The sequence below is a fragment of the Stenella coeruleoalba genome (genome assembly GCF_951394435.1).
Source record: "Stenella coeruleoalba genome assembly, chromosome: 1".
NCBI classification, from domain to species: Eukaryota; Metazoa; Chordata; class Mammalia; order Artiodactyla; family Delphinidae; genus Stenella; species Stenella coeruleoalba.
In genome coordinates this window covers 30,289,089-30,312,309 of record NC_137169.1, presented here as the reverse complement: position 1 = coordinate 30,312,309, position 23,221 = coordinate 30,289,089, and the positions used below count along the sequence as shown (strand labels likewise).

Sequence of the window (23,221 nt, the reverse complement as noted above, 5' to 3'; positions counted from 1 at the left end):
CACTGCTTTCATCCCCATTTTATGGACGAGGTAATGGAAGCCCAGAGAAATTAAGTAATTTAGCAAGTGGTGGGACAAGGATTCAGACTTGGAATCCAGTCTCTGGAGCCCACGCTCTTGATCAGTCTGCGGCATTGCTCCTACTCATTCATTAGTTCAGCACATGTTTTGCGTGCTCGCCATGTGCCTGCTGGGTGCTGAGGTTACGCTATGAGCCAGACGCCATCCACACTCTAGCTCCCTGAAGACAAGGCCATGTCTGATGTCTTCAGCATGGTGTTCCCTGTGACTAGCGTGTGTCTGGCACAGTCAGGGAGACTGACTGACGGACGGCCCCCCTGTCTGCCTCTGTGTGCTTTTCATTCCACTGGTGGGGCGGGGGGTAGACTACAGGTTGAGAAGTTGGTTTCTTCTGGCTCCGTCCAGAAGGCTACGGTGAGGCTTACTGAATTTTCAGAGCTGAGGTCCACCCCCTTTGTAGACTGAGGGTGATGTTAATTTGAAGCTGGGGGTACAGAGGGCTCCCTTATTGCCCCAGCTTAAGGGTCAAAGGGGCTTTGGGAGCTTGGGCTGCTGACGTTCCATGCTGGGGGCTCCAGTCTAAAGATGCACCTAAGCATCCTGGAGGCCAGGGGCTCATTTCCTGCCTCCCCTGTGCAGGCTCAGATGTCACCGTCCAGCTGGACACAGCGGAGCTCAGCCTCGTATTCCAGCTCCCCTTTGGTTCACACACCAGAACGTTTCTCCAGGAAGTCACCAGGGCCTGTCCAGGTAGGTAAGCCCACAGGCTCCCGGGGGAAGGGGAGGCTGGGCACTGACCTCCCCACCACCGGTTGACTTTGCACCCTTTGGACTTACACTCTACAGTTTCTGTGCCCTCTCAAAGCTGCTGGCACGAGGCCACCGTGCCCCCAGGCCACCAGCCAGCCATGATGTTTGCATTTCTGTTTTCCCGTTTCTGGACCTGAGTCTTAACGCCAGCAGGGCCCCTTTGCCCTCCCTGCTCTGGGCAGGGCTGCATGGGGTGAGTTGTGATTCTCATGCAGAATCTTTTACAAGTTAGCAGGGTCAGCAGCTTCTAGAGACCCACCTTCCCTCTCCCTGACAACCACGGCTAGAACCAAGGGAAGTCTGTCATAAGAGCTCTCCTGCCCTTGTACCCTGCTCTGTCCCCCACCACAGCTGAGAAGATGGTCTAGCTTTAACTTAACAGTGAGAAGTTAGTGGCCTCTAGGGCAGAATTTGTTTAGACTGGGTGATCAGCCAGGCAGGTAAAGAGCAGAGAATCAGCCAGAGAACATGCAAATTCTAGCCACCAGGCACTGGGGCTTAGCTGTTTACCCAACACTGTCACTTATTTCCTTTCTAGCTAACATCCTGGCTCTGCAGGAATCCGGGGTGGGCTCCCCTTCTATCGTGGTCTCCTCATGGAGCCTGAATGTCTGGGGGCTCCAACTTAGTTTGCCTGGTGTGCAGGAAGGGTACTGACTGTTGATGCAAACTGGGCAATGTGGGAAAAGGAAACAATATACAGCCTTGAATGCTGAGTTAAAGGGTTGATTCTATAAGCAGGGGAAATTTATCTCCAAACCTTCAACTAATAAGGATAACCTGTTTTATGATTATTATTGGTAGTTGTTGGAGAAGTAATAACAGTAGTAACAGCAAAGAGAATGGACTTTGAAGCTATACAACCTCTTGCATTTGAAGCCTATCTTTGCTGGTCTTTAGCTGTGTGACTTTGGGCAAACCACCTCACCTCTCTGAACCTTGGTTTTGTAGAGCTTTTTTTTTTCTCCCAGTTTTATTGAGCTCTAATTGACATACAGCATTGTATAAGTTTAAAGTGTACAGCATAATGATTTCACTTACATACATCACGAAGCGATTTCCACAATAAGTTTAGTGAACATCCATCATCTCATACAGATATACAATTAAAGACATAGAAAAAAATATTTTTTCCTTGTGGTGAGAACTCATGATTTACACTCTTAAAAACTTTCTTTCATATAACACAGCAGTATTAAATATCATGTTGTTGCACCCCTAGTACTTATTTATTTTTCTTTTCTTTTTGGGGGGGTGCATACCATGCAGTTTGTGGGATCTCAATTCCCCGACCAGGGATTGAACCTGGGCTACGGCAGTGAAAGCCTGGGATCCTAACCACTAGGCCACCAGAGAACTCCCTATTTATCTTATAACTGGAAGTTTGGACCTTTGACTGCCTTCACCCAATCCCCTTTTCCCCCACTTCATCCCTCCCTCTGGTAACCACAAATCTGATCTCTTTTTCTATGAGTTTGCTTGTTTGTAGACTTCTATATGTAAAGAATATCTTCCTCACGGAATTGTGAGAATTAAATGAGGTAATACATGTGTAAGTGCCCAGCACATAGTAGGAGCTCAGAAAAATATTTCCTTAGCTAACATTCATTGTGGACTTATTGCGTGTTAGACACTGTTCTGAGGACTTTTCAGCACATTATCTCATTTTTCTTACCACAGCCGTTCAAGGTAGGTATTATCAGTGTGTCCATTTTACAGGTGAGGGAACTGAGGCTCAGGGAGGTTAAATGCCTTACCTGAGTACATAGCTGGTAAATAATAGAGCCAGGATTAGACAGGATTAGAGAGTCTCCTCCAGAGACTGAGCTCTTGAGTTTTGCTCTAATGCATCCTAAGCTCATGCCAACCCATCCCATCTACACTGCTCAGGGAAGACTTCGTGTAGGAGGTGATGTTTAAGCTGAGACTTGAGGGATGAGTGAGGTTTTTTTTCCCAGGCAGCCAACATGGGAAAAAAGACAGTCGGAGTTAAGAGCAGAGCACTGGGTGGGATTGAAGTTGGGGTGGGAGGAGGCTGTGGAATGAGCTGAACCAGGACAGGCCAGCAGAGACAGCGCATGAAGGGTCTTAAATAACCATCAAAGAGCTTGGATTTTGCCCTGTAGCTTGTGGGGAGCTGATGGAGCTTTAAACTGAGGAATAACGAGGCAGGATTTGCACTTTAGGAAAGTTCCTCTGGCAACTGGTGCAGAAGGGGAGAACCTAGAGCAGGGAGATCAATGGGAATGTATTGCAGTGGTTCAGGCATAAAAAATGAGGCTTGGACCAGGGCCCAGTCATGGGGATGGGGAGGAGAGGATGGACTGGAGAGATCAAACTGATGAGAATGAAGGCACCATGGGAACACTGAGTTTGGGTTGTGTTCACAGCTTTACTGTCTGTGGTTACAACAGTGCCTGCCATGTAGTAGGCACTTAACACATATTTGTTGAATGGATGAACAGAGCTTGGTGCCCGGCTGTGAGAATGCAAGAGAGGGAGTAGTCGAGGATGATTCCCCTCTTTTAGGCTTAGGTTATCTGTCTGTCGGTTCCCTTCCCTGCTCTTCCTTCCAGGGTCCACACCTGGGGTAACCAGCAGGGAAACTGCACTAACTCAGCTTCTTTGAGCAGCTATCATGATGTGGACTTCCTCTGGGAGGGGTCTGGGTGAGAGGGGACTCTCAGAGATGACAGACTCTTGGGAATCCACCTGCCCAACCCTTGCATTTTACAGATAAAAGGACCAGAGTCCGGGATGAGGTTACAGGTGAAAGGAACTAGTTTTTCCCCACCCAGTCCTTGGTGGGTAATGTGCAGCACAAAAGGTCAGGGAGTGGAAGTGACTTGGTCAAAAGATCACAGTTAGAGGAAAGAATTAGCCAACGTTAATTGAGTACCTACTGTGTGCCATGTATTTTTCTAGACAGCAACAGACAACAACCATGTTCTTCTGTTTACTCTTTTGAGCAGTACTAAAGAGTATCCTGTTTTACAGATGAGTACACTGACAAGAGAGTAAACTGACATTTTAGTAACTTACCCGAGGTCATTCATTAATGGAAGTTAATAGGACCAGGTTTATAACTCCAAAGCCCATGGAGTCCAGAGATTTCAGTTCAGATCCCAGCTCTGCCACTTCCTAGTTGTGAATGTGAACAATATATTTTATTTCTATGAGCCTTGGCTTTATTATTTGTACAGTGGAAATACGAACTTGCCTTACTACTCCAAGAGTTTTGTGAGGATCAGATGGGTTAATGGCATGTAACTGCTGAAAATAATTTAAAAGCTGTGTCTGGGAGTGCCATAGTCAGTCCTACGACCCAAGTCTCTTCATTTATGATGCCCTTGCAAATCCAATTCAGTTCGGTCAGGTTCATGCTGTTCTACAAGGAGAACAGGCAGGATAGCATAGGAAACAGCAAGTGTTTAGGAATCAGGCAGACCTGGGTTTGAGTGAGAGGCAGAGAAGACCCAAGAATTTCTAGGAAGGAAGAGTGGCAATCTGGTTCAGAGGGAACCAGAGGACTCGTCTTGAAGGCATATTTCATAGCAGGCACACTGCTTTTACTTAGAGTGTGTTTTTTTGGGAGGCTTGCGAGTTGCTGATGGAGATTATGGGTAGTTAAAGCCCCCAACCCGCTCCCTAGTACTAACATGTATTTGAGTTCCCACACTGCCACTCACTCTGCGACCTCAGACTTCACCTCTCTGAGCTCAGTTGCCATGGGATAATAGTTGCCACCGGATAATCGTTCCCTTGCTCCTAAAGTTAGTTGTGAGAATTAAGGAGCATAGACCTTGGCACGTAGTTACCACCAGGTCGCAGGAGTGGTGCTTGTCTATCTTGGTATAGCACTTTCGTTTTCATGTTTATTATTGTATTTGAATCTCAGGCCCACGCTGTGCGCCAGGGAAACAGGCTTGGAGCCTCCCCGGAGAGGCTGAGCGATTTGCTCACGGAGCAAATCCACCTTGCGGAGGTGGAACCGGCTCTTCAAGTCCGTGGCTCAGTATTCCCTCCTTTTTCCTTCCACAGGTTTCAACACCAAGGCCCTAGATCCTAAGTTTCTGTGGCTGTCTCGCTACAGGCGCAAGGAGCCGGAGCCCGAGACGCCCACGCCGCGCGGCTGGAACTCAGCCCAGGGCACCCGGCCCGGGCGCTCTGGAATTGGCGGAGGCAGGTATCGATCTCGGAAGGCGCGAAGGGGATTGGAGGAGGCCAGGCTTCAGGGGCGGGCCCCGTTCTCTTTGGGGGCGGAGCTATGGAGCAGCCCGGCCTTTGATTGGCGAGGGTGGCACGCGGGGGCGGGCCCCTCTGGGGGTGGAAACGGGGGGCGGGGCTCCGGGCGGCGTGATGAAGAGCTTGAGGAAGCAGGCAGGGAAATGTCTGCCGCCGCCGGCTCTCGGGAGCGCGAATCTGCAGGTCAGGCGGGCGGTGGGACGCTGGGCTGGGGCTCCGGGGCGGTGGCGGGTCAGACCCTCGGGCGGGCAGGGTCTGTGGGTTGGCTGGCGGACGCTCGGGGCAAAGACCAAGGTCCTGGCCCTACGGAGGCGGAGACATTGGGGCTGAGGTGCTGTGGGGATGTTAGTTATTCTTAGCCGAGCGTGATGAGGGCAGGCGGGGGCCAGTGAGGTACTCAGGAATCCCGAGGCCGGGGTTCTGGTAGTACTAAAGCTCCGTTCCTGACTTCGCTGTGTGACCTGGGGCGGGTGGCTGCCCCTCTCTGAGCCTCAGTTTCTCCATCCTGACCTTCGAGTTTGACTTGTGTGGAGGTGCACTCCCCATGACGGAGCCTTCCTTTGGGTGAGGACTGGTGTGTGTACTGGGGCTGCCTGGCTCTCCTGTCGGTCCTCAGCCCCTGTGAGAGATTGCGCTGTGCGCAGACCCGGAGTCCAGGAGAGCCCTGTCCACCCTGGGCCTGGAGGCCACAATGAGGTTACAGGTGAAGGGGATTAGGTTTTTTTTTCCACCCAGCCCTTGGTGCATAACGTTGTGCAGCACAAAAGACCAATTGTTGAGCAGGAGGTTGTCTTCTGGAGAGTGAGAGGCCCGGGCTGAAATTTGGGTCAGGCTGGTGCTTTGGGAGGACCTGCAGACCTCTGTTTTCTGTCTAGCTCCTAGGTTTTCTGCCCGGGGCTCCCTGGTATTTTTTTTCTCCTGGGTGTGCCCATGCAGCTCCTGTTACGTCTGAGCTTTGGCATGACCACTAGTACCCACTTGTGCCCCTTTTCTCAGCCGTTTGCTAGGGAACTGTCAAGTAGCCGTGTAAGTGTGGGCCGGCGCTCCACTTGCTCTTAAAAGGCTTGGAAACTATGAGAGGCTGGGGGAATAGCACGTTGCACAAGTTTGTAAAATGGGAGGAAACTAAGCGAGCAAAGGACTTCCTCCGTGTTCGTTCTTTTCTTCCGTTGCAGCCTCTGCAAGATACAGTCGCAGCACACGATGGTGCTGATAGTTTGCATCTCTCATGGGCTTAGCTCACTTGAAGGGCTGATCTTGAGGGAGCTGTTGCATCAGTTTCCATGACATTCTGGGCTCTGGTACTGGGACAGGTGAGAGCTTAAGATTAAGTACATATCTTCCCCTTGCCCCTTAGAAAGGGCAGCATCCAGACAGTTGGCAGAGGACAGGCCCGATGGCAGCAGAAAGAGGTGGGTTCTGTTTTCTCAGCCAGCACGCCAGAGCCTGTTGGAGCGCTTCATCTCCTAAGTAGAGGGAGGTCTTCTGTGAGAAGTCGGGGCAGCTCTGAAGCAGTTATCTGCCGCTGGGTGATAAATGCAAAGTGATCTCAGAATCTTCTGTGACCTTTCAGAAATCCGAAACTAGCCACTTGCTGGTGAGGAGTTACTGTCAAGGTTTTGGTTTCATTTTTAATTTGAAATGATTTGTCCCCATCGTAATACCTACAATAAGTGGGGTTACACTACTAAATGCTAAGTTGCTCATGTTAAAATTGGTAAGAACTGGCACCAAGCCCTCAGTTCTGTTTCGGTCAGCTCTGTTTCCAGAGTTGCTTTGGCCTCAGAGGAGAGTCACACCATCTACAACAGGTTGGGGGAACCCTTTGGGCCTCCTCTGGATGTCCCTGAACCCCAAGGGAAACAGATAGCGAATTTGATGCTTCCTATATGCATATGATCAAAATTCCCACGTCCTGATAGCCCAGGGGACCAACCCAAAGACTGCTTTAAAATGCTGTTTGTGACGCTCATCAGGAGAAACAGGGCTTCCGCAAGGAGCTGACAGTCTGACAGAGAGGGATCTGGTGATTCATAGTAAGAGAGTGTGGGGTTGGCTCAGCAGGACGGGGGGACCTTGTGAGGTGAGCCAAGGGTAAGAGCCCCTCAAAGGCCTAGGTATTTGGGGGGCAAAGTGAAGCTGGCTTTCAGTCCTTGCCTTTGTCTTGGTAGAGAAAGGAAAGCTCTCACTTGGATGCATCTCTCCAAAAATGTCCATTCTTTTCCTTGATTTGTCTTTCCTGCATTCAGGAGTGTCAAGCCAAGCTTGGTAGGAATTGCAGAAAAGTGAAATGCAGAAGTTTTAGATCGGGGTTGGTGTCATTTCAGGTTCAGACCGGGATCTTTGAGCTAAGTTGTGATGTTGAAGTGAGATGTAAAGCTTCTGGTCGAGTGGCAGCCTGTTCCATCTGATTCTCTTGGCCTCTTCAGACTCCTAGACCTTGCATGGGTCTCAGACAAGTAGCTGTTGTAAGTAGGGGCTTTTCTGCTTCTTCACTTATTTAACTGCTCTTCTTGGTGTAGCTTTTTCTTTCCTTAAAAAGAAATAAGGAGAAATGCCTTCCTGTTTCTGTCTAACAACTGAAGGTGCTCTTATCCCTTGGGGAATCCTTCATCGGGCTCAGTACTCACCCATGTCATTGTATAAAATATTCACCTGCCTCATCCCAGACACATGCAAAGCCCTGGAGCTGTGTTCTGGAGGATTCTGAGCTATGTACTAGAAAGGAAACAGCTACTCAGAAGTCCCATTGGGCTTTTCTGGGCTAATTTAACAACATGGCAACAACAAACAAATTTTGATGTTTTGAAGTGGTTTTCTTATTCCATGGTTGATTCAAAGCGAGGTAGCTTGGTAGTAACTCAAATTCAGAATGAGATGTGCTATGAGTATTTTTTCCCTTGGACCCAAGAAATAAAGCATTAAAGTCTGTCTGGCCTGAGAAAGGAAATGAATGCTATTTATAACTCAGGGTAGCATAAAGGGTAACCTAGATTACCAGGGCAGAAGCCAGTGAGAATGTCGGAAAAACAGCCCCTGGGTTAGTCAGTCTCCTTGCTCCCCCGTCTCTTAATAAGTAAAATCTGTGTGACCGATGTACCCTTTTAGCACAGAGAAAATGAATTTTCCTAGATGTTTATCCTACATGTGGAAATCTTGCCCATCATCTCCACCTTTGTGGGAAGCTCTGCAGGCTCCTAAGCAAATTAATTTGGCCCACTTGGTTCCTTTAAACAAAAGAGAACTGTGTTCCTTTTTCTTCCTCCTTCTGTCGTTCCCTTCTCCGTTTCCCTCTTCGTCGCATTTAACCTTTTGTTTGTTTCTAGAACAGGAGAACCCCCTGAAGACTTTTCTTGCCCTCAGAAAACAGTTTGTTGTGGAATTCTACAGTGGGAGCCTAGAGCAAGCAGGTGACCCACAAACGTTCACTTAGAAGGGGTGCTTTGCACGGAAAAGTCCTCGGGGACAGAAGGTTCAGGAAGAGGGAGACATCAATATTTATTAGCAGAAAGACAGTTTTGGGACATAGAAGCTCACTGGCTCGCTTGTTTTCTTTGCGGCTTAAAATCTACTGTAACAAACTTGTAGATTTTACAGGTGGTGCGTATGTGAACTAAAGCTCCAAATGTGAATGATGAGGATTTGAACAAAGTGTATGTGTACGTGGCTGGATACTTTAATATTTATTTTTGTTACTGCACCTTGGTATCATACTGGACGTGTCTCTTGACTTTCCTCTCTTCCGTCTGTAAAATGGGAGTGAATGTTTGCCTTCTAGAAGGTCTCACAGGACCGAAGGGATGCTAATTTAGGGGTGGTTTCCTCTGGGAAGCACATTTAGGAATTGCAAATGCCCACCTCTAAGAGCTTAGAAACTGGCTTCCCCTATTCAGGGCCTTTCCTAGGCTGGTTTCTTCCAAATTACTACGTTCGTTCTCTTCCTCACTCCTTCCCTCCCTCCAGTTTCTTTTCTGTCAATATAATCACTAAAAACCTCAGTCATCCTTGACTCTTCCCTCTCCTATGTCTAATAACCAAATTCTGTCCATTCTTTTTCTGCAATTTAAAAATTTTTTGAAAATTAAAAAAAAAATTAAATCTGCATGGTTCACGTTGGTATCCTCTTACTTGAACTAGTGCAGTGGTGTCCTTACAAGTCTTCCTCCCCTGTCTCCTCCTCCCTTGGGGCTTGCCTTAGAACGACTTTTATCATGCCCTACTGTTTTGTTTTGTGAACTTGAATGCTGCGCCAGTCCTTGTAGCCTGAGGAATAAAGTTCAGATTCTTCAGCACTGCATTCAAGTCCTGCGTGGTCTGGCCTCAGCCCCCCTTCTCGAGTCTTATCTTCCCCAGCTCACCTTCATTTCCTCTTACTTCAAACCCGACTGCTTATTATTTCCGGGTAAAACCCTCTGCTTTTTCATCTCTTTGTTGGCTGTTCATTCAGCTACATTTTTACAGGCTCGAACTTGCTGCTTTTAGTATTTTGCATCCTCTCTCCTCCCCAAATGCCAGCCTAATGCCTCGTACATCAGTAGGTGCTCAAAAATCTGTTGTCTTTCGAACCCTCTAGACTCATACATTTCCTAGCCCGAGTGATTTGTCGCCTGAAGGACATCTGCCCCCTTCCTCTTTAAGCGGGCTCTGTACTTCTTTCCACCCCCAACCCTTCCTGGTTTGCTCTTGCCACTTCTCTTTCAGCTTTATCACCAGACCACAGACAGTTCACAGAAGGCCCAGTGAAGAGAGAGCCTGGAGGAAAAAGTCATCTCTCCAGTAGCCTGTGACCACTGCAGCCTGTGGCTGAAAAGTAATTGCACAGTCGTCATCTTTCTCCTTGAGCTAAACCAGTGATATTTAGTCCTTGCTAACCTAAATTGGATTTGCACAGGGGACAACTTGGATTCTGAGTCCAGGGCTTAACAGGTTTGTAGGGCATGGGATGTGTTTTTAGAGATGTCTCTGCCCATGTTAATTGTTAAAATCTGTGGTACTTTTTTTTAAAGCCATGAGATTATGGGAAATGTTTAAAATGTTAAAAAAATGAAAAGAAAGTGAGGAAGAGAGAAAGAAAAGGGAGGGAGGGAAGGAGGAAAGGAAGAAAGGGACTAAGAAGCATAGTTATTTGATTTTTAAAATTTATTTATGGCTGTATTGGGACTTTGCTGCTGCACGTGGGCTTTCTTTTTTAGTTGCGATGAGCGGGGGCTACTCTTTGTTTCGGTGTGCGGACTTCTCATCGTGGTGGCTTCTCTTTTGTGAAACACGGGCTCTAGGTGCACGGGCTTCAGTAGTTGTGGCGCGTGGGCTCAGTAGTTGTGGCTCACGGGCTCTAGATCACAGGCTCAGCAGTTGTGGCTCACAGGCTCCAGAGCGCAGGCTCAGCAGTTGTGGCGCGCGGGCTTAGTTGCTCCGCGGCATGTGGGATCTTCCTGTACCAGGGATCGAACCCGTGTCCCCTGCATTGGCATGCGGACTCTCAACCACTGCGCCACCAGGGAAGCCCTCTTTCCATTCTTTTTAATGCTGGGTGCCCCGTGCTATGGGCTTCTCTCAAGAGATCCCTGCCCTGTGTGTGCTATGTACTTAGCTCTCCTTTGGAGTCAAATCCAAACTCCACGTGGCATTCAGAGTCTCACAGTTTGGCCTTACATATAATAAAAATCTATTTCTAATAAATTAAAAAAATAAAATTGTATTTTTAAATAAAAATTGATTACTGTTATGACTATTATCATTAGCAGTTTACATTTCTTAAGCACTTACTGTGGGTCTGTGGGCCTCACCCTGAGCACAAAAGTTCTGTAAGAGGATGTCCATTATTCAGATGGAGAGACTGAGGCTTGGTGAGAGTAGGTGACATGCTTGTGATCACTCACCAGGTCCGTGACAGAATAGAACTCAGGTCGTCTGTTTGAATCTGATGCCTGAGCCCTAACCCCAGCACTCTTCTTTTGTATCCCCTGATGCTCCTCAAACAAAACTTTTCATTTCTACTTATTTATACTGCTTTTTGTTACTTATTTCTGAGCACATCATAATGCTGTCTCTTTGTGCTGAAATTATTTCCTCTGCCAGAAATGCTTTCTGAACCCCACATTTTTCTGATAGTTAATATAGTTTTTGATTAAGAGCACAGACTCTTCACCCAGATTCCCTGGGTTTGAATCCTGGCTGTACCATTTATTAGCTTTGTGCTCTTGGACAGGTTACTTAACCTCTCTGTGTTTATCTCAGTCTGTAAAGTGGTGATAATAACGCCACATACCTCATGGAGGAGTTGTGAAGATTAAATACACGTACAGAGGTTAAAACCATGCCCAGCATGCAGTAAGCCTTAAGTATTTGCTATTAATATTATTCATGGTAATATTACTATCATTGTTATCATTAACGCAGCCTGACTTGGATTCTGGGTAGCTGAATCGGGATCTGTTTATCTCCTTGTAAAGTGAATGAATCTCTTACTGGTATGTGTTGCCCTGTCTTGGAGAGGCCATGGGACGGCCCCCTAGTGGTGTGTACATAGCATTGAGAAGCGTTAATCCTGCTCGTTTGAACTGCTGGCTAATTTGCTCACATGGTTTTTTCTTTTTCTTTACATCTTTATTGGAATATAATTGCTTTACAATGGTGTGTTAGTTTCTGCTTCATAACAAAGTGAATCAGTTATACATATACATATGTTCCCATATCTCTTCCTTTTTGCATCTCCCTCCCTCTCACCCTCCGTATCCCACCCCTCCAGGCAGTCACAAAGCACCTAGCTGATCTCCCTGCGCTATGTGGCTGCTTCCCACTAGCTATCTATTTTACGTTTGATAGTGTATATATGTCCATGCCTCTCTCTCGCTTTGTCACAGCTTACCCTTCCTGCTCCCCATATCCTCAAGTCTGTTCTCTAGTAGGTCTGTGTCTTTATTCCTGTCTTACCCCTAGGTTCTTCATGACATTTTTTTTTCCTTAAATTCCATATATGTGTGTTAGCATACGGTATTTGTCTTTCTCTTTCTGACTTACTTCACTCTGTATGACAGACTCTAGGTCTATACACCTCATTACAAATAGCTCAATTTCGTTTCCTTTTATGGCTGAGTAGTATTCCATTGTATATATGTGCCACATCTTCTTTATCCATCCATCCGATGATGGACACTTAGGTTGTTTCCATCTCCAGGCTATTGTAAATAGAGCTGCAATGAACATTTTGGTACATGACTCTTTTTGAATTATGGTTTTCTCAGGGTATATGCCCAGTAGTGGGATTGCTGGGTTGTATGGTAGTTCTATTTATAGTTTTTTAAGGAACCTCCATACTGTTCTGCAAGAACACTGCAAGAGTGTTCCCTTTTCTCCACACCCTCTCCAGCATTTATTGTTTCTAGATTTTTTGATGATGGCCGTTCTGACTGGTGTGAGATGATATCTCATTGTAGTTTTGATTTGCATTTCTCTAATGATTAATGATGTTGAGCATTCTTTCATGCGTTTGTTGCCAATCTGTATATCTTCTTTGGAGAAATGTCTATTTAGGTCTTCTGCCCATTTTTGGATTGGGTTGTTTGTTTTTTTTGTTATTGAGCTGCATGAGCTGCTTATAAATTTTGGAGATTAATCCTTTGTCAGTTGCTTCATTTGCAAATATTTTCTCCCATTCTGAGGGTTGTCTTTTGGTCTTGTTTATGGTCTCCTTTGCTGTGCAAAGCTTTTAAGTTTCATTAGGTCCCATTTGTTTATTTTTATTTCCATTTCTCTAGGAGGTGGGTCAAAAAGGATGTTGCTGTGATTTATGTCATAGAGTGTTCTGCCTATGTTTTCCTCTAAGAGTTTGATAGTTTCTGGCCTTACATTTAGGTCTTTAATCCATTTTGAGCTTATTTTTGTGTATGGTGTTAGGGAGTGATCTAATCTCATACTTTTACATGTATCTGTCCAGTTTTCCCAGCACCACTTACTGAAGAGACTGTACTTTCTCCACTGTACATTCCTGCCTCCTTTATCAAAGATAAGGTGACCATATGTGCGTGGGTTTATCTCTGGGCTTTCTATCCTGTTCCATTGAGCTATATTTCTGTTTTTGTGCCAGTACCATACTGTCTTGATTACTGTAGCTTTGTAGTATAGTCTGAAGTCAGGGAGCCTGATTCCTCCAGTTCTGTTTTTCGTTCTCAAGATTGCTTTGGCTATTCGGGGTCTTTTGTATTTCCATACAAATTGTGAAATTTTTTTGTTCTAGTTCTGTGAAAAATGCCAGTGGTAGTTTCATAGGGATTGCATTGAATCTGTAGATTGCTTTGGGTAGTATAGTCATTTTCACAATGTTGCTTCTTCCAATCCAAGAACATGGTATATCTCTCCATCTATTTGTATCATCTTTAATTTCTTTCATCAGTGTCTTATAATTTTCTGCATACAGGTCTTTTGTCTCCTTAGGTAGGTTTATTCCTAGATATTTTATTCTTTTTGTTGCAATGGTAAATGGGAGTGTTTTCTTGATTTCACTTTCAGATTTTTCATCATTAGTGTATAGGAATGCCAGAGATTTCTGTGCATTAATTTTGTATCCTGCTACTTTACCAAATTCATTGATTAGCTCTAGTAGTTTTCTGGTAGCATCTTTAGGGTTCTGTATGTATGATATCATGTCATCTGCAAGCAGTGACAGTTTTACTTCTTCTTTTCCGATTTGGATTCCTTTTATCCTTTTGTTCTCTGATTGCTGTGGCTAAAACTTCCAAAACTATGTTGAATAAGAGTGGTGAGAGTGGGCAACCTTGTCTTGTTCCTGATCTTAGTGGAAATGCTTTCAGTTTTTCACCATTGAGGATGATGTTGGCTGTGGGTTTGTCATATATGGCCTTTATTATGTTGAGGAAAGTTCCCTCTATGCCTACTTTCTGCAAGGTTTTTATCATAAATGGGTATTGAATTTTGTCCAAAGCTTTCTCTGCATCTATTGAGATGATCATATGGTTTTTCTCCTTCAATTTGTTAATATGGTGTATCACGTTGATTGATTTGCGTATATTGAAGAATCCTTGCATTCCTGGAATAAACCCCACTTGATCATGGTGTATGATCCTTTTAATGTGCTGTTGGATTCTGTTTGCTAGTATTTTGTTGAGGATTTTTGCATCTGTGTTCATCAGTGATATTGGCCTGTAGTTTTCTTTCTTTGTTACATCCTTGTCTGGTTTTGGTATCAAGGTGATGGTGGCCTCATAGAATGAGTTTGGGAGTGGTTCTCTCTCTGCTATATTTTGGAGGAGTTTGAGAAGGATAGGTGTTAGCTCTTCTCTAAATGTTTGATAGAATTCGCCTCTGAAGCCATCTGGTCCTGGGCTTTTGTTTGTTGGAAGATTTTTAATCACAGTTTCAATTTCAGTGCTTGTGATTGGTCTGAAATCAAAGAGGAAATCAAAAAATACCTATAAACAAATGACAATGGAGACATGACGACCCAAAACCTATGGGATGCAGCAAAAGCAGTTCTAAGAGGGAAGTTTATAGCAATACAATCCTACCTTAAGAAACAGGAAACATCTCGAATAAACAACCTAACCTTGCACCTAAAGCAACTAGAGAACAAAAAAACCCCAAAGTTAGTAGAAGGAAAGAAATAATAAAAATCAGATCAGAAATAAATGAAAAAGAAACGAAGGAAACGATAGCAAAGATCAATAAAACTAAAAGCTGGTTCTTTGAGAAGATAAAATTGATAAACCATTAGCCAGACTCATCAAGAAAAGGGAGAAGACTCAAATCAACATAATTAGAAATGAAAAAGGAGAAGTAACAACTGACACTGTAGAAATACAAAAGATCATGAGAGATTACTACAAGCAACTCTATGCCATTAAAATGGACAACCTGGAAGAAATGGACAAATTCTTAGAAATGCACAACCTGCCAAGACTGAACCAGGAAGAAATAGAAAATATGAACAGACTGCTCACATGGTTTTGCAAGTTCTTCTAGTGTGCTGGAAATGGGACGCCAAGGCCAGTGACTGAGGAGATAAGCAGGGACACCGCCTCCGAGACCCGTCTAGTAGATGCTCAGGAAGGGCAGGACTTGATCTCCACCTAGTAGTGACAGCCACACACTTACACAACCCGTGGAGACCATGGTGGTACTTTGGCTTTATTATCCAAACGGACTTAATCCTTCTCTCCATATAGTACTTACCCCTAAGAGTTTATAGTTTTATTGAAGATGTTGTGCTCATTTGGCAAAAGGGGAGGCTGTGGAGTCTAGCAGATCTGGCTTTTAATATCAGCTGCACCATTTACTGGCCTGGCTCTGTGTCCTTGGGCATGTGTGCTACCTGCTCTGGGCCTCAATAGCTTTACTTGTAAAAGGAGGCCAGTAATCAGAAATAACACGTGAAGAACTTAGCACAAGCCTAGCTATTCGGGGGGACTTGATAAATGGCAGTCATTATTATCAAAGCAGTGGGAATGAGGAGAAGTAGAGCAGAGGGAAGAGAACTAACCGTTCCTGCATATGGTGCTGTGTACCAGGCATTGTCCATGGCTCTTGACCCATTAAGAATTTCATTTGGGCTTCCCTGGTGGCGCAGTGGTTGAGAGTCCACCTGCTGTTGCAGGGGACACAGGTTCGTGCCCCGGTCCGGGAAGATCCCACATGCCGCGGAGCAGCTAGGCCCATGAGCCATGGTCACTGAGCCTGCATGTCCAGAACCTGTGCTCCGCAACGGGAGAGGCCACAACACTGAGAGGCCCGTGTAACGCAAAAAAAAAAAAAAAAAAAAAAAAAAAAAAATAGAATTTCATTTGTTTATCCTTTCGGCTTCTATGTAAGTTCAGTGGTGTTATCCTCATTTTACAAATGACGAAACAAATTAAGTAATTTGCTTGAGGTTTCCTATGAGGTTATGGATGGAGCCAGTGAAATATCTAGGTCATTTTATTCCAGAGCCACAGGGCTTTTCCAAAAACACTCTAATTTCCCTTAAAGTTCCAGACAAGTCATACAGACAGGAAGGCGTTCAGAATTCGGAGAAATGACTGCTGAGCTTTAGTGTGGTTGAGGAGGGCTTGGTGATGGAGGGTGGAGGAATTGAGGCTGGACTTTGAAGCAGAAGGACCAGAAAGTCAGAGTGAGGGCGATGTGCATGGGGAACCTGTCTGTTTAGAATCGGCTGTCTTTGGGTGGTGGATGGCGAGAGAGAGCAGGACCAGTTTGCAAAGGGCCTCTTGTGTCAGTCCAACGAGTTTGGACCTTCACCTGCAAGTAGTGGTGTAATACTGAAAGTGTTAGAGCAGGGAGAGATGAAATCAGTGTCTAATCTGATTAGACTTTGGCCAAGTCCAAAGACAAAATTGGTAAATCGGGTAGGGAGAAGCAGGAAGATCTCTTAGTTGGGAGGCTCTTGAGGTAACAGGTGAGGAGAGAGGATGGCCTGGAGGAAGGCAATTGTGAGAACGAAGAGATGGATGGCTGACTGGCTCTGGGGAGCTAAGGAGAGGGGTGAGCGAAGGGCCGGATGGCAAACCGGGCCGACAGGGCGATGATGGTGCTGGTGACAGCAGGGGGAGCTCAGGGGCAGGCCCAGAAGTCAAAGCACAGCTTTACCTGGGAGCCACCCGTGCACAGAGCATCTTGTAGAAGTACCCAGTGGACAGTGCAGGGCCTGAACTCAGGCACAGCTGGATAGCTCTGTTTAGAATTGGGTGTGATGGCTGATGGTTCTTGTAGAAGAGAAGAACAAGATCTAGAGCTGCACTGGCCAGTATTGTAGCCTCTAGCCACGTGTGGCTATTTAAATTTACTCTAGGTAAATAAAAAATTCAGTTTCTCGTTCACTCTTGCCACGTTTTAACTGTTCAAGTGTAGCTAGTGGCTACTGTTTTGGGCAGTGCAGTTGTAGAACGTTTCCATCATCGATCGGGTAGCACTGGTCTGGATCTTGGGGAGTACCTGTAAATAACTGGGGGACCTGCAGTGGGGAAGCAGAGCAGGAGGAGGAGACAGAAGGAGCCATTGAATTAAGAAATAATGTTGCTGCCTCTTGGGCAATTCTCAAAAGAAATAGAGTACTTGGATTTTGGTGTGAATTTGCTTTTTCTCCTTGTGTGATGTCATGTTTTTGGAAAAGCCCAGACCCCAAGTCAGTGGCAGGCCTGGCTATAAAACATTGAAATGGAGGTCATGCCTCCTGTCTTTGTTTTGTAGATCTGGGCCTTCAACAGGTCTGGTTTGGCTTCTAGAGGACCTTTTGGCCATGCAGTGAGGGGTGGCCTCGATTAACCATAGAAAAGAAGACAGCAGCCATAGGAGGTGGATACTGTTATCTTTGTTCAGTTCAGGAAGCAGAAGCTTAGAGAAGTGAGATAACTTGTTCAGGGTCATACAGCTAGTAAGTAGGGCCAGAAATGGAATCTAAGTCTGACTCCAAAGCCTATTTATGTTGATACATATATATATATATCTTTATAATATATATATCTTATATATATATTACATATATATCTTTATATAATTATAGTACATTTATATATACATATATACAAATACATCTTATTTTAGCTAACTTTGAAAGTACCTATAAGCAAAAAGAAAAAGCAATCCTATCACCGAGAAATGACTACTGTTGACGTTCAGTGTATACTTTCCAGACTTTCCCATCTGTATATGTATTTGTCTAAATTTATATATTTATAAACATGTGGTATATATGTACATAGACACATATTTCAATCCTTTCTCATGCATATAGGCCACACTCTTAACTACCACCTTTAATTCCTTATCAGCATTTCTGAAGTCCTAAAAGCTCTGAAGGTGGAAAATAAATTTTTTTTTGTAAATTTGGCCCAAGCTCACTTTGGCAGTAAGATTTGCTTGAACTGACAGGAGACTATTTATAAGCTTTATTTATCCCACTAAGTGTTACTACTCATAAGTTGCGCTGAGGAACTCCTAACGTTATTGGTTTCTGGATGTTGCCTCTGACTGCTGGGGTGCTGTATAACACGGTACAGGTTATGTATTATCTTTCTAAAATGTCCCAAATTTTGAATTCCAAAATACACTTGGCTTCAAGGGTTTCAGATAAGGGATTGTGGGTCTGTATTAGGTTATAGTGCTGCCTGGGCGAAGGAAGGAGCCTCCAGGGTCAGTGTTATCTGTTTAGCCAGGCATGTGAGAGGGGTTTGGGTTCTGTAATATGTGCAGTGCAATGCACAGAATTCTCAAGAGAAATGGAACACTCTCTACTTCTGTACATCCAGATCAAGGTTGCAGTTGTCGCTCTGGTTGACCTGTTAGGTATACTCTTACTCAGAAATGGTTTCAGTTGTAGGTGTGAAAGGTGGTCATCAGAAAGCACCCAGAAATGACTGTGAGCTTAACCGCTGCCCTGAGGTTGTTTGCTCAGTGTGTGTTTACTGACTGCCTGCTATATTTCATGTTGCCGTAAGCCAGGGGCCACAGAACAAGAACATTAGCCCCTGCTCCCAGAAGCCTGTGGTCTAGCTAAAGAGGAAAGATTGATAAAAAAGAGTTAAACACGGTTACAGGGAATTCCCTGGAGGTCCAGTGGTTAGGACTCGGTACTCTCACTGCCGGGGCCGGGTCTGATCCCTGGTTGGGGAACTAAGATCCCACATGCTGTGCAGCTCGGCCAAATAAAATTAAATAAGCATGGTTACAATTACGATAAATGCCTTGATAGAAGTAAGCACTGGGTAAGAGTAGAAGGAGAGGGCCAGAGAGGGCTTTTCGAAGGAGATGACTCCTGAGCTGAGTCTTGAAGGGTGAGTTTGAAGTTCGATACATGCAGGTGGGTTTGAGGGTGGTTAGACTATGCCCAGCATCGGGGCGGGGGTGGTGGTGAAGAGGCAACATTTAAAAAGATAAATGGTTGCCCCCCGCCCCGGTCGCTGCGCGGCTTGTGGGATCTTAGTTCCCCAACCAGGGATCGAAACCGTGCCCTCGGCAGTGAAAGTGAAAGCGCCTAACCAGAGTCCTAACCACTGGACTGCCAGGGAATTCCCTTAAAAAAATAAATGGTTTTGATGTGACTGGATTGGGGGCGAGAGAGGAGTGGTTTGAGTGGGGGATGGAAGATGGGCCTGGAGAGGTAGTCTGGGGCTGATTATAAAGGTCCTTGTATGTAATACTTAGAGGTTTGGGTTTTACTACAAACGTGTTAGAAGTTAAGGGATTTTACACACAGGAAAGACCTGCTCAGATTTGTGTTTCCTTCTAGAGGTTGTCAGTATGCACTGGAGGGGGTGAGAATGGTGGCAGGGAAATCACTGAGTGTGCTCTCCAGAAATATTAAGGGCCCAAACTAAGGCATGGCAGTAGGGATAGGAGAGAAGTTCAGGTATAAAAGTATTTAGGAGAGACGATTTGTAGGACGTGATGACCGAACATGGGAAGAAAGGAAAAAAAATCCCTGATGTCACCTCTTCGATTGGGTGACAAGGGACTGCAGGTCTGAGGTTGGAAAAAGGGCAGCGTGGCAGTAGGGAAGCAGAAGAGGAGGAAGGGCAGGAAGCTGTGGCCGGAGAGGGGACCGTGGGGCTGTGTGATGGTAAACTTGGTAAAGAGCTGCTGACAGCCAGCTTCCGTACCAGATTCAGGAGGGAAGAGATTCCGAGAAGACTGCCCTGTGGCTGGAAATCCCCCCAACCATGCCTTAACATTTCCTTACATGAAGTCATGAATGAAGATGTTCTAGTTCTTGCTGGACGGAGTCCAGAGAGAGATACGGGGTCGGGGCATCAACGAGACGCAGGTCAGCAAGGTGGTTTTCCAGTCACTACACTGCCCACTCCTGGACGGAAGCCCAGTCCACGGGACAAACCACTTGTCCCCAGGAGATGGCCTGACGGAGTCCTCAGAAAGCACTGACATGCAGAAACAACACCTAAGCATTATTCCTAAGTTTGCCTTTGCACGTTGTAAAGCCCTATGAGATATTTTTTAAGTCCCTACTTTATAGATGAAGAAAGTAAGACCCGAAGAAAGGAAGTAACTTGTCACACAGGAAGATGATAGTAGAGCTAGACTTCAACTTAAGTTTCCTGACACTTGCATTTGACGCCTTGAGTACCTGCTATGCACCTGTGCTGCTCCAGGTCCCTGGGAAATAGCATAAAGATGACAAAGTCCCCACCTCATGGGGCTTACACTTTAGCAGAAATAGCATGCAGTAAACCGATGAAGATATATAAGATTTAATATCAAATGGTTTAGTATTAAGGCATAGTCTTGTCCTCAGTAGGCTTACTGGCTAGCTGGGGAGACAGTTACAACACACAGCAATCAAGCCTATTGTGGGAGAAGTACAGGGAGCTATGGGAACATCTGTGTCAGGGCATCTGACCAGTTTGGGAGGAATCAGAGAAGGCTTCTTAGAAGAAATGGCCTCTAAGATATATCTATACCAGGGGTTGGCTAACTACATTCCCCTGGGCCAGATCCAGCCTGCTGCCTGCTTTGGTACAGCCCATGAGCTAAGAATAGTTTCTACATTTTTTAAATGTTTGAAAAGAATTAAAAGAGAATAACATTTCGTGACGTGGAAATTATATAATATGTAAACATCTGTGACCATACAGTTTTATTGGCATACTGATGCTTATAGCTGCTTTTACACTATAATGGCAGAGTTGAATAGTTGCAGAGACTATGTGGCCTGCAAAGCTTAGGACATTTACCCTCTGGCCCTTTATAGAAAAAGTTTGCTGACTCCTGGCCACAGGATGGGTAGGAGTTAGCCATGGAAAGCAGAGTGAGGAAGAAGAAAGTCGGTTTCTGATGAGATCTTTGTATAACTGCAGTAACTTTAGTATACTTGGAGTATGGCATTCAAGGAGGTAGGGGGCTGTGGTGAGTGATGTGTCTGGAGAGGTGGGCAGGATCCAGACTGGGAAGAGGCTTGGCACCCGTATTAAGGGGCTTGGATTTATCCAATGGGGAGCTTTTAAAAGGTTTTAAGCCATGTCGTCATTTTTTCAAAAACTCCTCTGGCCATAGTGTAGAGATTGGATGAGAGAGGGTGGGGTGAAAGAGGAAGCAGGGAGACTAGTTGAGGTCTCCCTCAACTAGTTCCAGGGAATTGTTGGTAACCCTAGGCTAGTATAGTGATATTGGGGATAGGAGTATATTGATTGATCTGAGAGGCAATTTAGGAAGCAAAATTGAAAGCCCTTGTTGATTGATTGGAGGCATTGAAACGTAACTATTTTCATGTTTCAAATGATCGTGTTTTCCTTTTCAGCTCCAGTGTTTTGTTTTTTCTCGTTCTTGTGAATGCATGGTTGACAAATCCATGTTTAGTAATAGTCTTCAGAGCAGAATTCCTTAGTGATGTTTCATGCCCCTGGTGCTCCTTGTACCTTGTGGATTGAAGCAGCATCTTTCTGTGGCCTCTTCATGCTGTTGACAAGGGATCTGGCTTTTAAGGAGCAAAGAAACAGTAAATTGGCAGATTGATTTTCCTTTTCCAGTTTGTCGTGATTTAACAACTTTCCCCAAATATTTCTTTGTTGCAGGTCCTTGGGCTCCTTGGTTTTCAAGGTGCTGCATTGACAATGGCAAGCACTTAGGGCCTTCCCAATTTTACTTCTCTGACCCTTGCCTTTTTCCTCCTCGGAATTTAAGTCTCACTTGCAGTAAATGGTAATAACATCGCTACGTTATATTTTATAATATGTTGCGTGGCTTTCAAAGTGCTTACTCGTGTCAACTATTCAATCCCTACGATAAGCCTGAGAGGAAGGCAGGACAGGTCAAGTTACTGAGATCAGGAGAGGCTAGATGGTTTGCGCAAAGTCAAAAGGTTAATAAATAGCAGAGCTGGTGATAGAACTTAGGTCTGCAGATTTCTTAGCTTTTTTTTCCTTCTGTAAGGCACTCCGTCTCCAAGAAAAGGGGGTCAAACTAGCTGGGACAGTTATGTTTTCAGTAGTAAAGACATCTGGATGAAATACTTTTTTTTCCCCTCTCTATCCTGCTCTCTGGGAGCTTCATCCAGACACCAGCCTAGGCCTTTCTTATGGTTTCAAGCAATATGAAAACCACCAGTCATTCCCAGACTACAGTTTGAGAAGCTGTAGTTTGTATGGTAAAGCATATGTAAGTATGTTTTAATTCCTTCCTCCTCCCCTTAGGTGGTTCTTCCTTTGATGAGTCAAGACAAGATGGGAAGGGTCTGCTTGTGGACCAAAGCTCCTGGGGTCAGGATAAACCAGAAAACTTGCTCCCAAGGTAATGCAGCTCTCTCTTCACTTGTGCCTCTTAGGGCTGAGGTTTTCCTGGCTGTAGAACTGAGGCCATTGCTGTGCACGATGTCCATTGTCCCACAGTCACTGGCCTAGGAAATGTTAGGCTTTTATTGAGCATTTCCTATGTGTGCCAGGCATCATACACTTACATGGCTTACCTTCCTTTAACCTAAGAGGTGGATACCATTATTTTCTCTGTGAAGAAACAGGTGAAGAAGAGATGTTATATAACTCACCCAAGATCCAGAGCTAGCAAGTGACAGATCTAGGATTTGAAACTGGCAGTCTAACCCTACCGCGGAAATGTAGATTAGAAACATGTGATTTCTCCCTCCCATTCTTTTTTTTTTTTTTTTTTTTTTTTTTTGTGGTACGCAGACCTCTCACTGCTGTGGCCTCTCCCGTTGCGGAGCACAGGCTCCGGACATGCAGGCTCAGCGGCCATGGCTCACGGGCCCAGCCGCTCCGCGGCACGTGGGATCTTCCCGGACCGGGGCACAAACCCGTGTCCCCTGCATTGGCAGGCGGACTCAACCACTGCGCCACCAGGGAAGCCCTCTCCCTCCCATTCTTTTAGGAGTTTCCTGACGCTGAAGATACTTCTTTTTCCCCGTTTTTATTTACTCCTTTCTTTTTTCTGAGGCGGTTATATTTAGTGTGTGCTCCAGTGCCCCCTACTGGTCATAGCTGGAATCATCTGGTCAAGATAAAAACTTAACTTGTGTCAATATTTAAATTACACACTTAAACAGTAAGGAACAATCCCTGGACTTTAAACGTAGCTAAATCTATCATTCTCAATTCACTTTTGAGCCTTCCTGATATACATAGATGCATTTTACATAGTTTTAATTAGTATGTACATGACAATCTAAAATTAA

General features: G+C 45.2%; 1 protein-coding gene across 9 annotated transcripts in view; it reads left to right on the top strand.

Annotated features, from left to right (window-relative positions):
• INPP5B (inositol polyphosphate-5-phosphatase B) overlaps window positions 1-23,221 on the top strand; it is a 47,265-nt gene that overhangs the window by 2,822 nt on the left and 21,222 nt on the right. For 4 of the 9 annotated variants that reach the window (XM_079918478.1, XM_079918471.1, XM_079918470.1 and 1 more), the window contains 3 exons: window positions 661-771; window positions 4,873-5,013; window positions 22,227-22,323. In XM_079918478.1, coding sequence (XP_079774604.1) covers window positions 661-771; window positions 4,873-5,013; window positions 22,227-22,323 — 349 coding nt within the window. Of the gene's footprint in view, window positions 1-660; window positions 772-796; window positions 1,025-4,872; window positions 5,018-5,173; window positions 5,260-6,326; window positions 6,390-6,866; window positions 7,545-22,226; window positions 22,324-23,221 lie in introns of those variants that run through there. The other 5 variants (XM_079918472.1, XM_079918476.1, XM_079918477.1 and 2 more) reach the window with 5 other exon arrangements.